The sequence below is a fragment of the Coenobita brevimanus genome, chromosome 40, assembly GCF_032717465.1.
Source record: "Coenobita brevimanus isolate Jiangsu-jjx chromosome 40, ASM3271746v2, whole genome shotgun sequence".
Classification (NCBI taxonomy): Eukaryota; Metazoa; Arthropoda; class Malacostraca; order Decapoda; family Coenobitidae; genus Coenobita; species Coenobita brevimanus.
The window spans coordinates 8723113-8743694 of NC_136993.1; the positions used below are offsets into that span (position 1 = coordinate 8723113).

The 20582-nt window shown below is 42.6% G+C and overlaps 1 protein-coding gene across 1 annotated transcript in view; it reads left to right on the forward strand.

The window, feature by feature from the left end:
- The window catches only part of LOC145397278 (uncharacterized), a 149481-nt gene that overhangs the window by 90391 nt on the left and 38508 nt on the right, over positions 1-20582 (forward strand). Inside the window, exons 14-15 of the mRNA XM_080270474.1 lie at positions 13211-13520; positions 13896-14054. Coding sequence (XP_080126600.1) covers positions 13211-13520; positions 13896-14054 — 469 coding nt within the window. The remainder of the gene's footprint in view (positions 1-13210; positions 13521-13895; positions 14055-20582) is intronic.

A 20582-nucleotide genomic window follows, 5' to 3' on the forward strand; every position in this document is an offset into this window, starting at 1 on the left:
TAGTGAGTGAACTCGCTGTGACTGTTGTTTCAACTCGTATTGTGTTTTTTCTACTTACATAATACTTTCCTAATAACATTATACACTTTTCAACTTTATAGAACTGTTTTGAGATAATTTCAGGCCTTACGTAAATATTTAGCGTAATAATAGCGCATAATAACACACACGGTGAAGTCGCTATGACTACTATTTCAACTTACAACCTATTTTTGTACTTATATAATACTTCTCCACTAACATTGCACATGTTTACACTTGATATAATTGATATCACATAATTTCAGACCTTACGATTCAACTGAACGTCATATTAGTGCGTACTTACACAGGGAGTGTTATCGCGATATCATTTGTTTCATCTTACACTAGTATTCAACTTATAAAATACCTTACTACTAACATTACAACAAATTCCACTTTATATAATTCCTATCACATACTTACTGACCAGAATGTGGGTGTACTCGTGACATCAATTATTACAACTTACACTATTGTTCAACTCATACGTTTTATTCATGCTAACATTACACCCGTTTCCACTTTATATTCTTGCTATCACATATTTACTGACCAGAGTGTTATACTGAGCGTCATATTTTCGCAGATTTACGCAGTGGGTGTAGTTTTGATATCACTTCTTTCAACTTACACTAATTCTCAACTTATAGATTACTTTCCTGAAAACATAACACCCGTTTCAAATTTATATTTGACTTAGCACCTACTGACTGGCCTTACCATTATAATGAGCGTCATATCACCATCCCACACAGTTTCAGTAGTGTAGGAAATTATGGTACTCTTTGAAACAAGGCTGAAGGCACAACGCAACATTGCACTCGACACACTCGTGCCTTGTGTCTTTTCTCTGAGTGGATGGTCTGACTGTCGAGTGCTTACATACATGGCAGCGGCACTGGGGTTTACGACAGTTTGGGTCGGAAGGGATTGTGCTAGGATAGTGGCATCCTGCAAGACGTAGGGGAGTCTGGGCAGCCATGGGGGTGAGGGTGCGGTGTGTGGGTCTGTCCTGTGCATGCTTGGCGATTATTTCACGTGCCAGCTCCCTCACAAACCCCTCAAAGGTCTCGGATACTCCGGTGGTCATGGCGAGCAGGTAGTGGGCGTTCAGGACCGTGATGTCGAGCATGTGGAAGAAGAGTTTCTTGTACCACTTCATCGTGGTCCTGGCACAGTCAACACTTGAAATCATCGAGTCTGACTGATCCACTTGCCTCATGTTCAGATTATAGTCCAGTACAGACTCGGGTTTCCATACATTGCGCCTCCTCTCGCTACGGTGATCCACGGAGTCTGTGCGGTGCATCAGGGGGCTGTGAACAGTTGATAGGAGGCAAACTTCCCTGTTGTGGTTCCACAGGGTGGCAAGGATGTTATTGGCCTGGAAGAAAACCACCTCGTTCTTGTCAAGTTTCCTCCCTATCTTGACCATATGGTGACGGTTTCTCTTGACTGTACCACAGACTCCGGTGTCGTGTTGGTGGAGGAACCTAGCGAGAAGAGGGCTAGTGTAACAGTTGTCCAGGTACAACACATGACCAAGATGAAGGTACTCCTCTATCATTGTCTTCACCACGACCCCAGAGAGTCCTATACTCCGATCTTCTGTTATATCTGTCTGTGCGCCCGTGTACAAGACTATGTCTTGCACATAACCAGTCTTACAGTCACACATAACAAAAATCTTGAACCCGAAACGGTGTCTCTTGCTGGGTATGTACTGCCTAAAGTAAATATTGCTTCTCCACAACACAAGACTCTCGTCTATGACGAGGTCTCTGTAGGGATAAAATGAGGAGCAGAACATTTCCCGTAAATGATCAAATACCAGCCTAATTCTCCTCATTTTATCTGTGTTATTTGCATTGGCTGGATCTTCTGCATCAAAAAAGTGGAGGCGGCCGAGAATATACTGAAATCTGTTACGACTCATCACCTTTCCAAAGAAAGGTGTGAGGATCATTGGGTCAGTTGTCCAGTAGGCAGGAATTTGGTTTTTCCTTACCACACCCATCAAGAGAACCAGGGCAAAAAATAAGAACATCTCTGAAATTGTAACGGGATAGTCATATTGTTGGGAATGCCTGCTCGTGGTTCCCAAACGTTCACTTTCATGGCGCTGTGTTCGTAAAAATATATTAGTCTGTTCAACTATGCGCCCCACAAATGCCTCCCCAAAGAACAAGTGGAAAAAATCCACCCTAGACGAACCCGCATGCACACCTGGAGCCGTGCAACCAGACCGCCACTCCTCAGTGAAAGGGTGAATGATGGGAGTAAAATTACTCCCATCTTCCCAGTTCCACGAGACACCACCGTCTCCAGCCACGTCCCCATCGTCCCCTTCATCAGGGTGGGGAGGTGAGGGTGGTGGGGGAGGTTGGGGAGGTGGAGAGCGGCACCTCTCATCACTCGCACTTCTCTTCCCTCTCCCTTTTCCTTTACCCTTTCCCTTCCCTTTCCTTCCTTTCGCCACATCCTGGGGCTGTGGGGAGGAAGTTTGGGAATATTGTGGGGCAAAAGACGTGCTGGGGAGTGGCTCCACCTCCTCTCCCCTAGGCCTATGTGCACCATGTGCTCGTGCTGCCTCCCTCACACCACTTGCCCCTTCACCCCGCACTACCCCCACACCACTTTCACTTTCACCCCGCGCTGCCACCACAACACTTCCCTTTCACCCAGCAATCCCACCACACCACTTGCCACTTCCCCAGACAAAAGACTTTCACCATACCTTATATGTCTTCTCACCCCACCTTCTGATCCTCGGGGTGATATTTTTTCTTTTCCCAACCACGAGGCGATATCACGTCCTAAGCTGCCGTCATCCTCATCGTCCTCATCCTCGTCTTCATCAGATTCAGGATGGAGAGATAGCCGTGCACGTGGTTGGGGAGCAGGCTGGCCTTCCCTTGCCTTACGGTATGTCACATACCGCGTTTTCCGGGGCGAAGGGACCACTTCATCACTGCTACTTATTTCTTCCTCTGGCTGGACGTAATTGCGATCCACCACATCATCGTCAAGTGGAGAATCACTATCTCCAGTGAAGGCTTCCAGGGCGGATGCAATTTCCTCGTCTGAGAGACCTTTCCGCACCATGTCTGACCTGGGTCACTGCTAGCAGGTGAGTGACCAAGACAAGGGTGAGCGCGGGTCATGCGGGGTCTAGGACGCTGCCCGCCTGGCGGAAGGTAGGGAAGGCTTGGGTACGTGGGCGAATCGAAAATCTCGCGCGAAATTTGAAAATTGTGGAAATTATGAACCTTGCAATTGCAGGACGTTCAAGTACGTCAACGGGATTGGCAGTGGCATAACGTGAGGACGTGGAAGTACGTCAACGGGACGCCACGGGTTAAGTACTCTTTGCCGCTGAGTTATATTTCAGTCTACAATAACCTTATGCTACTAAAATTCAAACGGTCACTTTTTTTTTTTTTTTTTACAACTTAGCAGAATAGACAGGTATACTGGACCATATGAACAAATATACAGTATACATATATATTATATAATATATAATTATTCCTTTGTACAAAGGAAAAGGGGAAAAGAAGTGTGTGGTAATCATAGGGGCATCTGTCTTCTTACTGTAGTATAATAGGAAAAGTGTATGGTAGGATACTTATTGACAGAGTTAGAGAAAGAACAGAGGAATTTGTTGGAGATGAACAGGAAGGCTTTAGGAAGGGAAGAGGTTGTGTAGATCAGATATTCATTCTTAGATCTTTAGTGGAAAAGTTTCTAGAGAAGGGAAAGAAGTTGTATGCGGCTTTCATGAATTTGGAGAAAGCATATGACAGGTTGAATAGACAAGGATTGTGGAATGTATTATAAATATATGGAGTAGATGGGAAGTTGTTGAATGCTGTGAAGAGTATGTATGATGGTGCTAAGGCTGCAGTGCGTGTGGATGGTGAACTGAGTGAATTTTTCTCTTTGAAAGTTGGGTTGAAACAGGGATGTGTCATGTCTCCGTGGTTGTTCAATCTGTACATGGATGTGGTAATAAAAGAGGTACAATGTAGAGTAGTGGATGTTGGAGTGGCCCTGGTGAGAGAGGGCAGTGTTTGGAAACTCCCTGTACTGTTGTTTGCAGATGGTACTGTGTTGTTGAATGAAGACAAAGGAGAGCTGCAAGGTTTGGTGGATGAGTTTGGGAGAGTGTGTAAGAAACGGAATCTAAAGGTGAATGTAGGGAAGAGTAAAGTGATGGTCTTTGACAGAGGTGAAGTCAGTGAATGTACAGCGAGGTTGGATGGTGAAGAATTGGAAAATGTGAGTACGTTTAAGTACTTGGGTAGTGTGATGAGTAAGGATGGAGGTTTGGAGGGTGAAGTGCTTGAAAGGGTACAGCAGGGAAGAAAGGTTGCTGGTTCCTTGAAAGTAGTGATAAGAAGCAGGGAAGTGATCATGGAAGTGAAAAAAGTTACTACATGCAGTATTGTGATACCAACTCTAACGTATGGAAGTGAAGCTTGGACGTTGCTGGAAGGACACAAGTCATGAGTGAGAGCAGTGGAAATAAGTTATTTAAGAGAAGCCTGTGGAGTCTATTACGATCCATGGGGAGTATTTAACTGTATCTACCCTATGAAGACCCATGGAAAGCAATAAGAAAAGAGAAGGATCATGAACACTATGCAACTAGACAAACTACAGGGTAGATTGATAATGATTTGGTTGATTATTCATTTAATTTAACAAACTAAACATACAATAATTACAACCCTAAACCTAACTAAACCTAAGAAAAAAACAATATAAATACCTAAAGCCATTCACCATCAGAAGATTAATGAACTAATGCAAGGAGAAAACTGATACTCATGGTTTACAGCAAAAGAAGGCGTTGAAGATGGGTTCCCTATAACACAGGCTTCCAGGTAAAGGTCAGGAGTGGTTCACTAAGATATTCCCAGGGCAGAGGATGAGTGTGAACTGAACTTGCGCGGGAAACCAGATAATCAGGCAACCTCGCTTCACACAGAAAAAGGGAGGGAAAGTCAGGTGACATGTTGGGAAACTAGTAGTATCAAATCCAGTCAACAGATGGAGCGCTGGTAGCGTGAGGTGGACGAGTGCTTGACTTCAGTCAAAAGATGGGAGTTCACGAGGGATGAGGCGGAGGAGTAATAATTATAGCCGTAACACCTCCCCCACAAAGACCTACGCAGTGGAAGCACGAAGGAGGTAGATTACTCTGTAGCCTCGATGGGATGTCTCGACAGGGTATCCGCGAGAATGTTGTCAACACCCCTTATATGCTGAACTTGAAGATTAAATGGCTGAACAAGCAGGGCCCATCGTAGAATCCGTTGATTGGAATTCTTCATAGTCTGGAGAAATACAAGAGGATTGTGGTCCGTAAAGACAGTAGTAGGATGAGGATGGTGGCGAAGATAGCACTCGAACTTCTTGATTGCTAGCACGAGAGCTAGAGCCTCTTTCTCAATTGTGGAGTAGCCCCGTTGATGTCCTTTCAGCTTCGACGAATAGTAGGCAATAGGATGGAGAACACCACTCACTGGGTTGGTTTGCAGCAAAACAGCACCAACCCCAACTCCACTAGCATCGATATGAAGATGGAAAGGTTGCGAGTGGTCAGGAGTTCTGAGGACAGGTCTGCTGGCAAGAAAAGTTTTCAGACGTTGAAAGGCAGTCTCGCAGGCAGAGGTCCACTTGAAGGGGGTTCGAAGTGCAGTGAGATCAGTCAGTGGAGCTGCAACACTGGAGAAGTTCTTACAAAAACGACGATAGAAACCGGCCATCCCCAAAAACCTCATGACTTCCTTTCTGGTGGTTGGAGTTGGGAACGCTAGAACTGCTTCCACATTGGCCTCCTTCGGTAGAACTTGCCCCTGTCCCACAACATGTCCAAGATATGTTACTGTAGAGTCTCCAAAAGTAGATTTAGCTAAGTTGATGGTAAATCCTACTTCTTTTAGTTTGTTGAAGAGGGCATGGAGACGTGTCAGGTGTTCGTCCCACTGGTCAGCCATCACCACAAGGTCATCCAGATAAGCTGAAGTCCCAACCAAATCCTGTGTGATGAAGTTGATGATCCTCTGGAATGTGGCCGGAGCATTAGATAACCCAAATGGCATTACAGTGTACTGATATAACCCAAATGGGGTTATGAAAGCAGATATTAGTTTAGCTCTGTCTGTCATACCTATCTGGTAATAGCCTTTTTGGAGATCTATTGTGCTAATAAATTCGGAGTTTCCTATGCAATCTATTAAGTCCTCTATGAGTGGTAGGGGATAAGAGTCAGAGACAGTGACCTTATTGACTTTACGATAGTCTGTACAGAACCTGTGGCTTCCATCGGGTTTTGGAACTAAAAGGCATGGGGAAGCCCAAGGAGAAAAACTTGGTTCTGCAAGGTGATTAGCAGTTAAGAATTCAACTTCCTTTTTCATTACTTTCATTTTTAAAGGATTAAGACGATATGCTGGCTGTTTAATTGGACTAGTAGCATCGCTAACCAACCGTATGTCATGTTTTAAGAGACCACAAAACCCTGGTAAATCAGCAGTAACTTCAGGATAAGACTTCAATAACAATTCTAGGTCATCCTTTTGTATGTTGGTCAAACTTGATAGGTAATCACAGAGATTCCATGATCATGCTGTTAGGTAGGTTACCGGACGGTTGGGGTAGGTCCAATTCTGGGTTTGTCAAGTCTGAAGTCTCTGGCTCTGGCTCTGGCTCCGTTCCCACAAACAGTACAGGGTTCATCTCATTTCTCTCTGCATAGTGCTCCTCTGGGCATCTAGTAAAATAAGGTTTCATTAAATTCACATGAACAAGTAGAGAGTCTTTACGTCTATCTGGGGTGTGTACTACATAATTCAACTTTGATAGTTTTTTGGCAACTACATATGGGCCAGTGAATTTACTCCTGAGGGGACTACCTGGAATGGGAAGAAAGAGCAAGACCTTGTCTCCTGGGGAGTAACTGTGTGCAACAGACGATGGATGTTGAAGTCTTTCCATTTTACACTGAGCCTTTAATAAGGTATCTTTAGCAATCGTTCTGACTTCTGATAATCTAGATCTTAAATTATCAATATAGTGAGATACAGATGGACTTTCTTGAGTAGTGCTGTTAAACCACTGATCTTTCAGAAGCTTCAAGGGACCCCTTATTTGTCGTCCATATAATACCTCAAATGGAGAATATCCTAAAGACTCCTGAGGACACTCCCTTATAGCAAAAAGAAGAAAGTCTATGCCTTCATCCCATTCCTTGTGGTTTTCCAAGCAATACTTTTTCAACATTGATTTAAAGGTCTGGTGGAACCTTTCTAAACAGCCCTGGGATTGTGGGTGATAAGCCGAGGAAGTGACATGTTTAACCTCTAGTTCCTCCATAACTTTTTTGAAAAGCCTACTGGTAAAATTCGTCCCTTGATCCGATTGGATTTCTTTAGGGATGCCAAATGCAGTGAACAAATGAAGCAGGGATTTCATTATAGTTTTAGAGGTGATATTTCTGAGGGGATAGACTTCAGGGTATCTTGTTGCAGTATCCATGATAGTAAATAAGTACTGGTTACCTTTCTTTGTCCTAGGTAGAGGTCCCACACAATCAATAACTACCTTTTCAAAAGGTGCTGTCACTACAGGAATTGCATGGAGTGGAGCAGACTTAAGCTGTTCATTAGGTTTACCAGCCACTTGACAAACATGACAAGTTTTTATAAAAGTAGAAACATCCTTTCTAAGACCTGACCAATAGTAATGTTGTAGGATTTTTTTGTAAGTTTTTAAGACCCCTAGGTGACCAGCTATCCCGTCATGAGCCAGTTTAAGGATGGATTGTCTGACAGATTTGGGAATCACAACTTGGTGGATTTCTGACCAGGTATCAAGATGTTTTAGTTCTGGTGGTCTATAAGCTCTCATCAAAACGCCATCATGGAAGTAAAAACAAGGCAATGTATTTAGGTCTTTACCTTCGACTGCAGCATGTCTCAGGGTAGCAAGTGATGGATCAGCCTTCTGAGCTTTAATTAGGTTTTCTTTTGAGATAGTCTGATCCAGCAGATATTCCTTGGGAGCAGGTGGTGGTAATGGATTGATTTTGTTCTTTTTAGCCTTCTGTGACCTAGTTACAACACAGGAGGGAAATAAGTGGGGAGCAACAGTATCTAGAATCTCAGTTGGGCTCTCAGTTAAAGGGTTTTCAACCACTGAAACCATAGGCACAATGAGTTCTCCTGCCAAATCATTTCCCAATAGCAGATGAGATCCCTTGACTGGCAAAGGGTCTTCTCTGACAGCTACTTTAACATTTCCAGATAAAAGGTCACACTGGAGATAAACTTCAGCTAAGGGATAGGAGGGATTAGATGAAAGGTCAGACAAAATCACCTTCTCCCCAGTGAAGGCACTAGATACACAAGGAATAGCATTTCTGACCAAAATTGATTGAGATGCTCCAGTATCTCTCAAGATAGTAATGGGATATGACTCATCATCTTTATTCAGTGAGACTGTACCCTGAAACATAAAAGGAAGGAAGGAATTCTGATGAGGCTTATTTGAATCATAAGTCACTACTGGCTTTTCAATTTCATGAGGAGATTTTTCTTTGGGGTTAAACATGTTTTTTGAAGTTTTACAATTAGGGTGTTTGCAGGACTGGATAGAATGACCTGGCTTTTTGCAATAACTACAGGATATATTGGAGATATTTTGAGTCCAAGGCATCAAGTGTGAAGAGCTCTGCTTACCACCCACCATACCGGAGCTTACACCAGAGGAGTACTTAACACCTGAGATGGAACCACACCTGTTATTTAGAGATCCCATCAATAAATCATAGGCGTCAGCCAACTCCGCTGCTTTCATGAGATCCTTCTGTCCTTGCTCCTCCACATGCTTCAGGATGGTGAATGGCAACTTACTCTTCCACTCTTCCAAAACCATGAGATTAACCAGGTCTGAAAATGTTGAGGTGTTAGTTGTTTCAAGCCATTTCTTAAACTGTCTTAATTTATCATTTGCAAACTCCACATAAGTATGAGAAATTGATTTTACATGTTTTCTGAACTTCTGTCGATATCCATCAGGAGAAATTGAATATGCACGAAGAATACTAGTCTTTAAACCATTATAATCATTTTTATCATCAAAACTATTATAAACTCTCTGAGCTTTTCCGATCAGCTTTGGGACCAAGACTGATATCCAGTGTTGTTCAGGCCACTCATTTTTCTTGGCAATGTGCTCAAATGTGTTTAAAAATCCATCCACATCATTCTCATCAAACTGAGGCAATAAAGCAGCTTCCTTGTGTGGTTTAAACGCAGTTAATTTCTCTCTCAATTCAATTTCCTTTTCCCTAAGGTTTGAATTTGCATTTGCTTCAAGCTCTCTTATTTGTAATTCTTTCATTTTTACTCTCTTCTTGAGCTAATTGTTCTGTTCTCATTCTCTCTTCTTGAGCTAATTGTTCTGTTCTCATTCTCTCTTCTTGAGCTAATTGTTCTGTTCTCATTCTTTCTTCTTGAGCTAATTGTTCTGTTCTCATTCTTTCTTCTTGAGCTAATTGTTCTGTTCTCATTCTCTCTTCTTGAGCTAATTGTTCTGTTCTCATTCTCTCTTCTTGAGCTAATTGTTCTATCTTAAGCTGATATTCTAATCTTAATCTTTCCATCTCCACTGGGTCACTGTGTCCTTGTTTAGTATGAGTTGAATAAGGATTATCAACCCTAGTAGGAAAGGAATAACTCGTAGGAGTCAAAACATCAATAGCCTCTGTCCCCAGGACTTCCCTTTGAACTAAAGACTCTATAATTGTGTTTTTTAAGACCTCTTTTGTCATACGAGGTTCAATTTCTATTTGGAAGTAGGTAGCAATGCTTTTCCACTCATCTTTCTTTAAGTCTTTTAATTGCTCATGGCTAGGATTTTCAACAAATCTTTGAAGGTCAAACATGATTAAAATGTATGAGAAAATTATGGTAAGTTATATTTTAGACACAGATTACAGGAAGAAAACTCTTTGAAGTCCTGGAAACTTCCAGAGCCTTGACCAAAATATTAACTTACGAAAGTCGTTGTCTATGATTAAGAGCAGAGGATGACGGCTTTTAGCATGATCCGGATTACCCCTGATTATAGGATAAGACAAAACAACTTTGATTCTTGAATAATCTGGGACTTGGAAGAGTGAGTGTATCAAACTAGCCACTTGCCCTATCGCAACTAGCAGATGTAGACCTCACTGGAGCGTGGGATACGGCATTATAAACGATCCGGATATATTCCCCACATTTGATAGAACTTATAACGACCCTGTATTTCGTTAAAAATGAAAGATAAGTTCTATGAAGACTCCTGAACCTATAAACCTATGTGCTGACAAGTTCACACAAATACCAAAATGTTTATTGCATCAAGGATTTTAAATCGAATGGAAACAAGTTTCACACTAATACCAAAATGCTAAATACATCAAGGAAAATTTAAAATCTATGGGAACAAGCAACAGCAACCCCTCAAAACACCATTACTGTAAATGTCTGTCTAGCTGAAATAGGTCCTGTCACGGTCGCCATTTATTACGATCCATGGGGAGTATTTAACTATCTACCCTATGAAGACCCATGGAAAGCAATAAGAAAAGAGAAGGATCATGAACACTATGCAACTAGACAAACTACAGGGTAGATTGATAATGATTTGGTTGATTATTCATTTAATTTAACAAACTAAACATACAATAATTACAACCCTAAACCTAACTAAACCTAAGAAAAAAACAATATAAATACCTAAAGCCATTCACCATCAGAAGATTAATGAACTAATGCAAGGAGAAAACTGATACTCATGGTTTACAGCAAAAGAAGGCGTTGAAGATGGGTTCCCTATAACACAGGCTTCCAGGTAAAGGTCAGGAGTGGTTCACTAAGATATTCCCAGGGCAGAGGATGAGTGTGAACTGAACTTGCGCGGGAAACCAGATAATCAGGCAACCTCGCTTCACACAGAAAAAGGGAGGGAAAGTCAGGTGACATGTTGGGAAACTAGTAGTATCAAATCCAGTCAACAGATGGAGCGCTGGTAGCGTGAGGTGGACGAGTGCTTGACTTCAGTCAAAAGATGGGAGTTCACGAGGGATGAGGCGGAGGAGTAATAATTATAGCCGTAACAAGTCACATGGAGAGACAGGCTGACAAATGAAAATATAAAGGAGCGTTGTGGTGTGGATGTGGATGTGATAGGAAGCGTTAGGAGGAATACACTGGGGTGGTTTGGCCATGTGCAGAGGATGGAGGGTGAAAGACTGACGAAGAGAGTGTATGTGAGTGAGGTGGAGGGAGGAAGAGGGAGGGGGAGGCCGAGGATGAGATGGAGGGATGGGGTGGAGAGGTATATGAGAGAGGGGGGGATGAGTTGGGAGCGGTACAGTGAAATGGCGGGGGACAGGGCGACGTGGAAGCGATTTGTTTGTGGCCACCCCAAACGGGATTGAGGCGTCTGGCAATATATATATATATATATATATATATATATATATATGGAGCCTCTGTGGTACAGTGGTAAAGTGTGCATGTTCGAATACTGAAGGAATAGGGTTCGCGCCCCGCCAGGGTAATAAACTTTGGGAGCATCCTTCAGGCCATGTACTGCATTGGCGGACATAAGGGGTGCTGTGGTTGAACCAGTGTCGCATACTGTAAAGTCGGCTTGCGTGGGCCGATTACACTTGGTTCACAGACTACAAGCACACATCCAAAGCCACTCCAAAACTACAAGTACACTTACAAGCACTTCTCACCCTACATACAGTCTTTACTACACAGCCTAAGCCACTTCGTCGAGATACATTGGCTGTATCGTCCCCACTTCGGTCGGGACAGGCCGGTCCTGCAGTGGACACTCAAACGGCTGATGAGATGATATATATATATATATATATATATATATATATATATATATATATATATATATATATATATATATATATCAATCGCAAAAGGGGGGGCTCATGGCCGCATGCTCCCCTCCCCTCGGTACGCCACTGGTCATGTACTAACTTTTTCATTTCCATGCTCACTTCCCTGTTTCTTATCACTGTTTTCAAGGAACCAGCAACCTTTCTTCCATGCTGTACCCTTTCAAGCACTTCACCCAAGTACTTAAACGTACTCACATACCTATCAAAGTGAAAATGAATTCCAAATATTATTGTTTGGAATTCATTTTCACTTTGATAGGTATGGCATCTTCCCAGCAAGCAGCAGCCTGTCTAGCTCACAAACTAGAATTAGGGCGCCCACTCCGACAGGGTTAATTGACCAACAAGGTGACATGACATCAGTGACGATGTGCAAATGAACCATAAAAAAATCAATCGCCCAAATGTCACCATATCAATTATTTTGTGTAGTCGCCCCGTGTCATCCTTGGCAAGATGCAGCCCTGGATGGCTGCCCATGTCTCACACACCTATATCTGCCATATTATAAGTATTGTTCATAGCAAACCCCTGACTCTTTCTCTCTCTCTCTCCTTGCTGCTAATGAAAACCTTGTTCCGTCGGAAAATTTTGGTTTGAGTGATGTATTATTCTTCCAGTCATCACTTTTTCTTACACTCTCTCTGATAGGTAAAAAAAGAAAAAAAACTTTACTGTAAGTCTAAAATTTTTGAATTCACAATCACTACTTTTGCCTTTGTATGGGTGTTCACTTTATACTTTCTGCCTGTTTTAAGATCTCTACCCTCGATTAAGGCATACATAATGTAGTCGAACCATTCCACTTCTCTTTTTTCTCTTTTTATTGAGGTATTATTACGTCATCAGTACATGCTGTTTCATGCTTTACTTTTCTTATGCTTTCAGTACCAGTTGCCATGTCTTCTTTTCCTGTTTTCCAAACCTATCATCTATGCAAGTTAACTTTCGCTAACAAAATGTTCTACTCGGCTATGCAGTTACCGTTTATACTGAAATAGGTATTAATATCCATACTCTATCTTTTCTCTTAAGATCATCAAATCCAATGTTGTCACTGCATTCTTTCCTATTACTGTGTCATCTGTCTGCTCAGCTGTTCTCTTGAAAGTTCTTGCTTCCTTCCTTTCATAACATGTTCTTAATGCCCGCAAAATTTCTAAAAATTTAAACACGAACTTTTTTTTTGTTTTTTTCCATCAGCCTGGGCAAGACGTCTTACTTGGAGTCTCTGACCTCGAGCTACCTCCACGCCATCTCCATGCACCTACAAGAACCCCCGGCACGGGAGCCCACTACCAACACCAGCCGCGTGATCGTAGCCTTCCTGTGGCTGTATGCGATGGTGATGGGGTTGTCTTACAGCTCCAACCTCACCGCCTTCCTAACTGTCACACGTCAACCTCACACCACTGACACATACAAGGATTTTTATGAGTCAGGTCTCACCATTGTTGGATTGGGACCAGTTTTTGGCAACCTTATGAAGACATCTGTGAACCTTTATCTCACAGTAAGGACTGAAAAATTCCTCTAACAAATGCAATGTAACGAGTTGTGATCCTTATTTTAAGTATTAGGGGATTCTTCATGGCAAAATTTACATGGTGATTTTTTTTTTTTGCATATTACATCTTAACATTCTCTTGCATGTTATTTATATAGATTTAACGTCAACAAAAATTACATCAATATCATTCAAGAATATATTGAGGTGCAATGTGCAGAATAAATTGCCAAGGGAGAGGGGTCACGAAGTCTCCGTGGGCTCACACTACGACCCGGTATTGTTTACTGCATGCATTTAATTTTATGGTGTTCATCATGGTAAAGTTGCCGAGTGTAAAGTTGAAAAATCCGTATCACAATGCAGTTTCACATCTTTCAGGAACTGTATAAGCAGTTTGTCTCATTGCCATCAGACGATGCTGCAGTGCAGTCGGTGTTGGATGGTCGAGCTGGCTACATCACCAGCTACCACAAATCTAAGTACACAGTAGCTAAGCTGAACAGTGCTCATCGAACTCCCATTGTCCGCCTTATGAAGGTTAGATCAGACTCTTGGGTACGATTCTTAAGTACGATGTTTATTATATTACTTTTCTGCCACTGACCATTATTTTCAGATTGGAGATTCTCGTAGTACAAAATGTTAAGAAGCGTCCTGAAGTTCTGTCGAATACTGTATAACATTTATTTTAATCCTGGGACTGACAGATGACTGTCATTGTGCTGCAAGGCAGACAGCGTAGTCACTAAGTTTTCTTCATTCCAAGGTTGTATTGCAATTGCTCATATGTACAATTTAGCTGACCTCTGCTTAACCCCTTAACCGCGGGGCGTCACTTTCGTGACGCTCGGCTACAATGGATCATACCGCGGGGCGTCACTTTTGTGATTCTGTGTTATTTTGAATTATCCCGGGCTCTCAAGTGGTGGCTTGTATCATATATCAGTACTGCCAATGTCCAACACTAGTCAGCACTCCAAATCTCATCTGTACTCCCATCCATTGTTGACATTTTAGCTATTTTACCCCCTTCCTGACTCCCCTCCCTACCTGCCCTCCATTACCCTCTCCTCTCACCTCCCACGCCGCGCTGCACTACAGAAATTTCCCCCTTCTCTTTCCACAGATTTCATCCATTGAAATAAGCCCTATGCCCAATATTTTTACCCAATAATATATACCAAAAAAAAAAAGGTAAGTGATAGTGTTATACTCCAGAAATTGCCTAATTATCACCTGACAACACCTCATGTGCATTCATTCGCTACATTACCACGGTAATTTCCCCTTTGATTTATGCCTTGTAATCGATGTCTGTAATAAAAATATATATCAGAAAGGAAGGGAGAATCCTAATTGACATTTACATTCACCTGGAACTACCTATTTCTTTATTTATTGCCGAGATTTTCTACCTATAAAAAATTAGCATGTAGGGGAGGGCGGTGATGATTCGGCCACTTTTTCGAAAAAAAAATCATAATAAATAAAGTTTAAGAAATTCTTAAAATCTGCTTATTCCAAGAGGAAGCCACATCTTTTGGCTCTTTTGTGTGCTATTGTCAGTTCTTAAACTTACGTCATTTCTTGGCAGTAATCCAAACTATTAAGGTCTCCAAAATGGCCGAACCATCCCTCTTGGTGCGGATGATTCGGCCACTGGCGTTGGATGGTTCGGCCACCATGTGGGATGATTTGGCCACTTGCCTCTGGGGCTCAATTAAAGAATTAAATACAGTAGGAAAATTAAGAATCAAATTTTCATCTGTGCTGACATGATTTATTGGATTTATTTTTACCTAAACAATCTCCTTTTAATGAAACAAGGAACAAACAATCTCCTTATAATGAAATTAAATGGCTCTACTCTTGCCTATCTCAGATAAAATAAAACTATAATTTTGTGAAAGAAAATATCCGAGTCAAATGAAAGCTACTTCTCTTACATGCTGTTTACTCTTAACGCATTTTAAATCCAGTGAAACAAAAATCCAAAGTTGTAATACCTTTGCCTTCGCTTAGTGCTTTGTGAAACTGGTTCAGGTAATACTCCAATTATAGCGTTTCTTGAAACAGAAGCTTCATCAATTTCTGAGGGAAAGTAGAGAGAGAGAGAGAGAGAGAGAGAGAGAATATGTAATTTTATAGAAAAAAGGTAAGGGGATGAGTCTGTTATGATGTGGCAGGGGTAAACCAGCTCTGCTGTCGGGCCCTGCTGAAGATGTCACTGATTGCATTGCGCAGTTGACCTTTGTGCGGTGTGGTGCGGTGAGGATCAGTCCGTTCTCCCCTTTGGGGCTAAGATACGAATGAATGTGTTTGAATGGATGAGTAAATGGGGAGTGTGTCGTCCTGTCTCGGCTACCTCCCTTTCCTTGGGGGAAGCAGCCTAGGTATATAGATAGATAGATAGATAGAAAAAAAATCGTTAAATAAAGAAAATAAATCATTAGATAATTATGAGAGATGGTTCGGCCACCTGGCAACCCTGCCGAACCATCCCTCACTTCAAGTGGCCGAATCATCCTCCATGTATAAAGATGTACACATGGTGCCCCGAAACCCAGAGTTCATAAGCTGTTCGAGTGTTATCTACTCTCATGTCACCTATAGACAATAAATGATATTTGCACTATATATGGATAACAACCCTGAAGTATTAAAGGAGCTACTGCTTACGTTGGATCACCGAAAAAGTACATAGGGGTCATGAAAAATCATAAAATCTAACCTGATGTTGCTGTTTCCCGGCCAACCAAAACAAAAACACATGTGCCATTTGTCGGCAAGATCACGCAACTTCATGTGAAATCTCAATGATCTAGGTCCCCTACATTATTCAGGAAGGCCAGTGGCCGAACCATCCTCCTGGCCGAACTATCACTGGGCTCCCCTAAGTTAGCAGCAGTAAGCCTAAAGTGTCATTGTCAAACCTTCCCTTCTCAGATAATTTACCCCCTTCGTGACTCCCCTCCCTACCTGCCCTCCATTACCCTCTCCTCTCACCTCCCACGCCGCGCTGCGCTACGGAAATTTCCCCCTTCTTTTTCCACAGATTTCATCCATTGAAATAAGCCCTATGCCCAATATTTTTACCCAATAATATATACCAAAAAAAAAAACAGGTAAGTGATAGTGTTATACTCCAGAAATTGCCTAATTATCACCTGACAAAACCTCACGTGCATTCATTCGCTACATTACCACGGTAATTTCCCCTTTGATTTATGCCTTGTAATCGATGTCTGTAATAAAAATATATACCAGAAAGGAAGGGAGAATCCTAATTGACATTTACATTCACCTGGAACTACCTATTTCTTTATTTATTGCCGAGATTTTCTACCTATAAAAAATTAGCCTGTAAGTTAGCAGCAGTCAGCCTAAAGTGTCATTGTCAACCCTTCCCTTCTCAGATAAGCCGCGGCATTTAGTTCCTTGTCCTCCACTGCAGAGACAACATGTCGCACTCGCGCCCCGCCATTCCTGCCGCTTCTGCGCCCATTGCAAAGGGCCCCGTGACCTCTACCCCCAAGAAAAGTGTTGAGGCAAGCAGGAAAGGCCTCAGTGACTCTGCAGTGGCATGAGAACTTGCTGAATTGTCGATGATAATAATGGACAGCGATTTTGATGATTCCGGTGAATCGTGTGATGAGCCGGGTGAAGTTATCGCGCCAGAAACAGCGACAAGTGCTCCTACCAGTGAATCTGTGTCTAGCTCCAAGGGAAAGGAGCCTTTAGTGCAGGAAGGAAAAGAATTTGGGAAGGGAGTGAAAAGGCGGCGTGTTAGCCCCAGAACAATGCCCCCACGTGACCCAGCCCACCATGAGTCACGAGAGCATTCACCTCCCCGTTCCCCAAGCCCCGCTTTACTAATCTCGTCATCATCGTCGGCTGAGTTATCTCCGGAGTCTTCGTCGTCGGAGTCACCACCAGCATCAACAGTGAAGGCCGGCCGTAGAGGTAGAGGTAGATCTAAGAGAGTGAGAAGTAGTTTAGCTAGTAGGGTAAGGGCTGCTAGTGCTGTACAGCAACCTAGGGTCAGTGCGAGTGACCTTGACCGAGATAAGCCTCCCTCTCAGCCAACCTCCACCACCACCACCACCACCATCCCTCCACCACCACGCCAGGGAATCCTGGACGCCTTCGCGTGGACGGAAGGGTCAGATTTTGTCCCCGAAAACCTGGTTTTCGGTGAGAGCTCGTCAGGAGTTCAGCCTGCCTTCACTATGGACGAAAATGCTGAGTGTGTCGACTACCTTTTGGCCTTCCTAGATGACGAAGTCATGCAGCACATATGTGATGAGACCAACAGGTTCGAATCACAACGTGCTGCTAGTGGTACAGGTGCAGCCAAGATGCAACAGTGGACCATGCTGGGAGTGCAGGAGCTGTATGTGTTCTTTGCCCTCATGCTACTTATGCCACACTCCAAGAAGCATGAGTTGGAAGAATACTGGTCCATGGACCCCTTACTACCCTCACCGACCTTCAACAAGTACATGGCCAGAGAGCGCTTCCGGAACATCATGGGAAACCTGCACTTTGCCGATAATGATGTACCTTCCCAAACCGACCCACTCTGGAAGATCCGGGAGATTCTGAACAGAATGAAGGATAAGTTCATGTTATTCTTCCACCCATTTCAGAAGGTTGTCATTGATGAGTCCTTGGTTCTGTTCAGAGGACGTCTTCGGTTTGTCCAGTACATTCCAAGCAAACGCCATCGCTTTGGAATTAAGTTCTTTGTACTGTGCGACTGTAAGACGGGGTACATCCTTGACTTCGTCATATATTCAGCCAGCACTGTCGATCTCGATAAAACACACCCCCTTGGCTTCTCAGGCTGTGTAGTGAAACTGCTCCTAGAAAAGTATTTTGGTGGGAATCATGTGCTGTATACAGACAACTACTATACAGCACCGAAACTTGCCAAATACCTTTTTGAGCACGGCATTGGCTCCTGCGGCACTGTGAAAAGTAATCGTGCCAACTTCCCCAAATTCCCAGAGGCGGGAAACTCGCAGCGAGGAGACGTGCACCTACCCAAGTCTGAGAAGATGCTGGCAATACGGTGGCATGACAAGAGAGTCGTGCACATGCTCACCACCGTACATAAGGGGGAGATGAGAGACAGTGGGAAGGTCGACCGTAGGACAGGCGAACCTGTGATGAAACCTGATGCTGTGTTGGACTATAATATAAACATGCGGCTGGTGGACAAGTCCGACATGATGATTGGTGAGATCGACTGCCTCAGGAAGAATACTAGGTGGTACAGGAAAGTTTTTCTGCATCTCGTAGATATGACGATGCTGAACGCCTTCATCCTGTACAAGTTGAAGGTAAAGCCACCCAAATCCTTCTCCCTGAGGTTGTTCGCCAGGACTTGTGTCCAGCAGCTGCTGGAAAAATATGGTAAGGTGCAAGCAGCAACTCCAAGGCGCCATCCAGTTACACTTCCCGACCGACTTGAGCAGAGGGCGTATATGGATCGGCACAGACTTGAGCTAATGCCTGCCACAGGGAAAAGGAAGGCTGCGATTCGCAGGTGTCAGGTATGTGCGCATACCACACGCTGCACACCTGAGCATAAACGCACCTCTTGGCAGTGCACTGAATGCCAGGTTCCCCTCTGTGTAACCTGCTTCTTCGATTATCACAGCCAGAAGCAGTTCTAACAGTGCAAGTGTGGAAGCAGAATTATTTGGAAATAATGTGTAAATAATGTGTAAATAGCAGGTGAAAGCAATGGATGTTCAGTTCATATGATTGAACAGTGTATTATAGTTTCATCTTACTGAAAGTGACAGTGAATAACATATTGTAAGTAAAATAGAAGGGTAAATATTGAAAATAGAATAGAAAATGTAAATGGTAATGTAAGTAATTAGTAATATAAGAATATGAGTACAAATAATTTATGTTATAACAGTGAGAGTGAATCAGTGGTTCTCTACGTATTTTACTGACTGAAAAATAGAATTACTTCAGTGACAATAAAATAATACGACTGAAGGAAACTTATGGAGAAAGACTCCAGATATATATAAGTGTGATATAGTAATAGAAATATAAAGTGTGAGGGGTTTTATGAATAATAAATGACAGAGTGCCTAGAACGAACTAGCGCAAGTGCGGCGATCAGACGCGCTCGTAATTTCCATTGCTTTCACACTGTTTTTTTTTTTAGTATGGATCCCAAACTACTTGAAAATGGTAGAATAGTGTTTATAGTGTTTGTATCTGGCTGTGGTAATCATATAACGGGTTGTCGGGAAGTGTAAAGTGGAGACTTAGTTACCCTAATTCAGAGGTCTCCACAAGTCCTACGAAAACAGACGAAGGCTCAACAATCATTCCAGGAGAAAGCTGAAGGTATGTGCTATAAGCATATATAATTTTATTATTCTAGGACTAATAACTGATTTTTAACAAATATTTTTTGAGAGTCTGTCGGAGCCCAACTAACCCCGCGGGACACGCAAGTAATTGGTAAACAAGCCCGCGGTGTAGGGGTTAACAATATAGCCAGTAACTGTAACTATTGTTTCCTATGAGGTCCATTGTAGGACCTAAGATTCTCCTAGTTAAATTAGGGGTAGCTTGGGGAGGAGGGGGGGGGGTCCTTACTGACTGGTCGATTTGGGGTGTGCAGATACATACAAGAAAGATCCCAGCCAAATTTCGTAAATTTATCTATAAACTGTCTAACTCATGACCGAAAACCATTTTTTACATCACTATATAACATCCGTAATCTTGCATACCTGCACCCCATTTTCCTTCAAATTAAGTACACCCTACACTAGAAGCATTTGGCTTAACCGATTTTTCTATAAATCTTTAGTTATAAACTATGAATATTTCAAATTCTACCCAAAATCATATACATTTACCTTATAGCTAAAAAGATTGTATTGCATGTTTTAAAAGTTGGCTAAACCAAATTCTAGGTGTCTGTTTTTTGCTCAAAAGGCCGTTTACCCCATAAAAATGTCTCTTAAATCCTCTGAGTTCTATTGCTTTGAACTGTACAAAGTACAGTTTTGAGAAAATGCACTT